This window comes from Notechis scutatus, chromosome 1, assembly GCF_049901735.1.
Source record: "Notechis scutatus isolate UNSWTSFEM ecotype Mainland chromosome 1, rNotScu1.2, whole genome shotgun sequence".
Classification (NCBI taxonomy): Eukaryota; Metazoa; Chordata; class Lepidosauria; order Squamata; family Elapidae; genus Notechis; species Notechis scutatus.
In genome coordinates, this window is record NC_142009.1 from 276,812,989 (window position 1) to 276,819,175 (window position 6,187).

General features: G+C 43.8%; 1 protein-coding gene across 1 annotated transcript; it reads left to right on the forward strand.

Moving 5' to 3' along the window:
- The first annotated feature begins 3,990 nt into the window (after window positions 1-3,990).
- On the forward strand, window positions 3,991-5,868 carry LOC113409991 (protein FAM200C-like). Its single transcript, XM_026664322.1, has one exon. It carries the CDS (start codon window positions 3,991-3,993, stop codon window positions 5,866-5,868), a length of 1,878 nt encoding a protein of 625 aa, XP_026520107.1.
- The last annotated feature ends 319 nt before the right edge of the window (window positions 5,869-6,187 follow it).

The window sequence follows — 6,187 nt, forward strand, 5'->3', positions numbered from 1 at the left end:
ATATTTTACTGTTAATCCAAGTTCAGTGTTTCCTTGCCTGTTATAATTTTTCTCTGCAGCTAGAAGTGAACAGAGTGCAAAAGCTACTGGATACTCCTTGCCATCTTTCATGATGTATGGCATAACTTGACCATTGCCATATTTTGAAGCCTCACAAACCAGTTTCGCTAATATGAGTTATAATGTACTGAACCCTGTACATTCTGCCTCCATATTCTTTGCTTGTGTGAAGGCATTAGAAGAAGCATTAGATAGGATTGCTGCCTTGAGTTGTTTATAAAAATAATAAAGGTGGAATATTAAACAAACAAAGAAAGAAATATTAACCAAGCAAATACACTTGTACTTTACAGCAGATTTTTCTTTTTTTACTTATATATACTGTATAAAGTTTATTAAAAATGTAATGAGGACGTTAAAAACTAACAGTTACCGGTACAGAATAAAGACAACAAAGAACAAAAAAAGGAAAACAGTACGAATTTTTTTTGATGTGCTATGTGATTGTAATCAAGATTTACCGTGTTTCTCATAAAATAAGTCCGGGTCTTATATTTTTTTGAGCCCCCCAAAAATGGCTAGGCCGTCTTTTCGGGGTGACTTAATTCCCCTCCTTGCATCCTCATCTAGAGTGCCCCGCTGAGTCAGCCTTGCCACCAGCCGCTCCTAACGGGTGATCATGGCGAAGCGCAGAGAGCTCCCTACTCCCACCAAACACCTTTGCTGCAGACCCAAGACCTTTGGCACCCGCCACTGTTGATTTCCCTTCTGCCCATTCCACCACCACGTTTGGAGCTGCCGCTTCCGTGTTTGGAGTACTGCCACCATTTGGAGCACCGCCGTCATGTTTGGAGCTGCTGCTTCCGTGTTTGGAGTGCCGCCGCCATTTGGAGCACTGCCGTCATGTTTGAAGCTTCCACTTCCGTGTTTGGAGCTATCGCCGTGTTTGGAGTGGCGGCGGCGCTCCAAATGGCAGTGGTGCTCCAAACAGCAGCAGTGCTCCAAACGTGGAAGCGGCAGCTCCAAATGCAGAAGCGGCAGCTCCAAATGGCAGCGGTGCTCCAAACAGCAGTGGTGCTCCAAACATAGAAGTGGCAGCTCCAAACGCGGCAGCAGCATGGGCAGAAGGGAAATCAACAGCGGCGGGCGCTGAAGGTCTTGGGCCTGCCACAAAGGTGCTTGGCAGGAGTAGGGAGCTCTCCGTGCTCTGCCATGATCCCCCATTAGGAGCAGCTGGTGGCGAGGAATTGCTGCCCGCGGGGCGCTCCTAACGGCAAGTCCCCCCGCCCTTCCACCCATTTTGCATGTTTTAAAATAGGCCTAAATTGGGGAGGGGCTTAATTTCATTTTATGCCTAGAAAACATGCTGGGTCTTCCTATTGGGGGAGGTCGTATTGTTGGAGAAACACGGTATTACTTAATGGTTGCATAACTCTTGTCATAAGCCTGAAGTCAACATAGAGATGTTTTCTTATTCTAATTTGCCTGATTGCAGCCTTGCTTCTAGAATCTTATTTAGAATATTGGCTTTTTAATAACAGGTATTGACACTGAGAATCTCCAGACAACTTCATTGTAAAGATGCCCTTTATATTCCTGTCAAGTCTTCTGCAACCTATTGCTCTCTAGATTTGTTTGCCCATAACTCCAGAATTTCCAGACTGTAACAACCAAGTATTTTAAAGACTCTTAATCTTTCTTTCTCCTCTGGAAGCAAAATAAGGTACAATGTAGGGTTTCCGCACTAAAATTCAAAAATATCGGTAAGTATTAGATGATAGCAAGGAACTCTATTTTTCTGAATTTCTGCTTCTATCTGGATTTTGGTGGCACAAATATGGCAATTCTAGCAGAAGATTGTGTGTAGGGTGTGTGTGTGTGTTTCCAACATACAACTTATTCAGAATTAAACAACCATGGTTTACTCAGCCCAGTTTTATTTATTTGCAAGAACTGAATTGAATCCAAACCCAAACAACAAGGGTGACCCAGTTTGCAATATCAAAATACATATATTTATTTATCTAAAACACGTTACATGTTATCTTTCAGGACAAAGACCTTTCTCAGTCAGTTGCCAAGAAAGAATTAAAATCATAAGACAGTTTTTAAAATTTAAATAATCCAATTGCAAAAACTAAAAGCAGCAACAATATGAATAATCAAACACATAACACTTTTAACTGAAGCCAGACTGAAACAAATAAGATCTTGTTTGAAAGGGTGAATGGATGATCTGTTCTTGTGGACCATTAAAGGTCATAATTTAGAGCAGTGGTCTGGGAACAGGGGTAAATTACCCCAAATGGGGTAAAACTGAAAATCCTGGGGGTAATGAGGACGGTCGCGCTGGCATTTTATTTCCGACATTCTGTTTGTATAGTTTACATACACAAGGACCTGACGCAGTGCAGAGCTCAGAAAACAACGCGAGCCGAGGTGGCTTCAGCTCCGCTTGGCTTCGTTTCCTCAGTCCCAGCTGCTTTCAGTCCACTCGGGAGGAGGAGGAGGAGGAGGTGGTGTGGTGGTGGCTGGCGTTGTTTTCTGGGCTCTAGGCTCGCAGGCTCAGAAAACAACGCGAGCCGAGGTGGCTTTAGCTCCGCTTGGCTTCGTTTCCTCAGTCCCAGCTGCTTTCAGTCCACTCGGGAGGAGGAGGAGGTGGTGGTGGTGTGGTGGTGGCTGGCATTGTTTTCTGGGCTCTAGGCTCGCGGGCTCAGAAAACAACACGAGCCGAGGTGGCTTCAGGTCCGCTTGGCTTCATTTCCTCAGTCCCAGCTGCTTTCAGTCCACTCGGGAGGAGGAGGAGGAGGTGGTGGTGTGGTGGTGGCTGGCGTTGTTTTCTGGGCTCTAGGCTCGCGGGCTCAGAAAACAACGTGAGCCAAGGTGGCTTCAGCTCCGCTTGGCTTCGTTTCCTCAGTCCCAGCTGCTTTCAGTCCACTCAGGAGGAGGAGGAGGAGGTGGTGGTGTGGTGGTGGCTGGCGTTGTTTTCTGGGCTCTAGGCTCGCGGGCTCAGAAAACAACATGAGCCGAGGTGGCTTCAGCTCCGCTTGGCTTCGTTTCCTCAGTCCCAGCTGCTTTCAGTCCACTCGGGAGGAGGAGGAAGAGGTGGTGGTGTGGTGGTGACTGGCGTTGTTTTCTGGGCTCTAGGCTCGCGGGCTCAGAAAACAACGCGAGCCGAGGTGGCTTCAGCTCCGCTTGGCTTCGTTTCCTCAGTCCCAGCTGCTTTCAGTCCACTCGGGAGGAGGAGGAGGAGGTGGTGGTGTGGTGGTGGCTGGCGTTGTTTTCTGGGCTCTAGGCTCACGGGCTCAGAAAACAACGTGAGCCGAGGTGGCTTCAGCTCCGCTTGGCTTCATTTCCTCAGTCCCAGCTGCTTTCAGTCCACTCGGGAGGAGGAGGAGGAGGTGGTGGTGTGGTGGTGGCTGGCGTTGTTTTCTGGGCTCTAGGCTCGCGGGCTCAGAAAACTGGTGCTTAACACAGCTACAACGAATGCCAAATTTCTGTGTCTTGCACCACCCATCAGGGTCCATCTCCTGTACTGCCGCTGCACTGCTACTGAGGGTCCATCTCCTGTACTGCTGCTGCACTGCTACTGAGGGTCCATCTTCTGTCTGTCAAGTCTTCCAGCGTTCTGTCCTGTCAAGGTACGAGCAATGGCTACCCACTCTAGCTCTAACTACATGACCTTAAGCCTGGTTTGTTCCTTTTTGCGCACCACCTACAAAAAAAGCCCCCCAACTCTGCCTTGGCTGTCTCTAGCAAGCACATCATTGCCAACACCACTCTGGCAGCCATTGATAATGATGATGATAAAATCCTCTGTGAGATAGCAAAAATATAATGCAACTTGCTAGGCACGTTGGACACCTAACTACTCACTATATACCACCCCATGGCTGGTGTGCAATGTGTTCCAGCAAAAATAGTGCACATCTTTATTAAATTTGGTGCATCCTGCTAGTTCGGTACACAGCCTGGCAGCCATTGATACTGATGATATACCCTGCTAATTCGGTACACAGCCTGGCAGTCAGGGTTACAACTTTTCCAATCAATGTCTTTTTCACCCTTCAGATGACATCAATTAGAAAAAGAATATACCAGGAAGAATTCCTTGATTATGGGTTTACCCAAATTGACGACAAAGGAATAATGAAACCACAGTGTGTTGTTTGTTTGAAAGTACTGACTGCAGAATCTTTCAAAAAGAGTCAATTGAAGAAACACTTGGATAATTTGCACCCACATCTGGCTTCAAAACCACGGGAATATTTTGTCAATTTGGAAATGTCTGTCAAAAGACAAAGATTGGACAGCAACTTTAGAGGTACATTCAATCAATGTTCAGCATCCAAGGCTAGCTTTGAAGTGGCCTGGTTGATTGCCCGAAACAAAAAACCTTATACTATTGGTGAGGATTTGGTTAAACCAGCAGCTTTGAAAATGGCAGAGATTATGTGTGGTCAGAATGAAGCCAAGAAACTAAATTCTGTGCCCTTGTCTGCAAGAGTTGTTAAAGAAAGAGTTTCTATTTTAGCAAAAAATGTGAGGCAACAAGTTATTTCCTCAATAAAAGAGAGTAAATACTTTGCTATTCAGCTAGATGAGACTACGGATGTTAGTAGTAATTCTCAGCTGATGGTATATGTCCGCTACAAAGGTTTACATTTAATTGAAGAGGAATTGTTGTTTTGTTCTCCTCTCGACTTGCGATCTCGTGGAATTGATATCTTCAATAAAGTTAATGAATACTTTAATGACGTCAATTTAAAGTGGGAAGACTGCCTTGCTGTGTCTGTTGATGGAGCTCCAGCTATGTTGGGTCATGTTAATGGTTTTGCGGCTTTTGTGAGAGAGAGAAATCCAAAAGTTGAAGTAAACCACTGTATTATCCATCGCCAGGCACTGCTTGTGAAACATTTGGAACCTACATTAGAGGCCGTCATGCATGATGTTATCAAGATTGTCAATGTTGTCAAAGGGCATGCACTAAACACGCGATTATTTCGTGAATTATGTAAAGCTGGTGATGCTGAATATACAGACCTACTTTATCATACAGAAGTGAGGTGGCTCTCATGTGGAAATGTTCTGAACCGAGTGTGGGCTCTCAAAACTGAACTTGAAAGTTTTATGGTTGAGCAAAAGCATGTTCTTGCAGAGAAGTTTACAAACCCCTTGTGGGTTGCACATCTTGCATATTTAGCAGATATGTTTGAGCATGTTAATGTATTGAACAAAGAATTGCAAGGAAAAAACATAAATATAATTTCAGCCAGAGAAAAGATTTCTGCATTTGGATCAAAGCTTTTATATTGGAGACAAAAAGTTGAACAGAAAAAGATAGCTACCTTTTCAAAGTTAGCTTTGTTCTTGGAAGATTGTGAAAATATTACTTTTGAAGACATCAAGGATACAGTTATAAGGCATCTTACCAAACTCAAAGAGTGGTTCTCTGATTACTTTCCAGATCTTGATTCACATGCTGTCAGTTGGATTGTAGACCCCTTTAAATGTGAAATTTGTGTTGTACCAGAAGAGCCTCAAGGGTTGGCAGAGTCACTTCTTGAGCTTCGATGCAATAATGAAGCACAGATTACATTTGAAAACAAAGCAGATCTGTCAAATTTTTGGATGTCAACACCTGCAAAGGCCTTCAAAATTGCACATGAGGAAGCATTCAAAAAGTTGCTGCCTTTTGCAACAACCTACCTTTGCAAACAAGGATTTTCCACTCTTACGAACATAAAAACAAAGAAAAGAAATCGATTGGACCTGGAAGACTGTATCCATATTGCTCTGACATCAAAATGTCCCAATATTGATGATCTCGTATCCAAGATGAAGCAACATCATTTCTCCAAAACCTGAAGTTTTCAAGTAAGTTGAAGCTTTCAAAGTAATTTTAAATACATCCAATAACATTTTGAATTCAAATAGTGTATGATTTCCTTCCTTTCAAATCAAGGGGGTAACGTCGGTGTTTATAAATTTTTTGGGGGGTAAAAGGTAAAAAAGTTCCCTGACCCCTGATCTAGTCTAATCCTCTACTCAGTGTGAGATCTGCTACAATATTTCAGACAGATTTTCTTTGAAGGCCTCTAGTGAAAGAAACAAATAATTTCATGTGAAGTCTACTCCACTGGCTGACAGTTCTTAATGTCAGGAAATTCTTCCTAAAATCTAACTT

What these genes read in the sequence shown, in the direction of transcription:
- LOC113409991 (XM_026664322.1), top strand. Translation starts at nt 3,991, where the DNA reads ATGATATACCCTGCTAATTCGGTACACAGCCTGGCAGTCAGGGTTACA.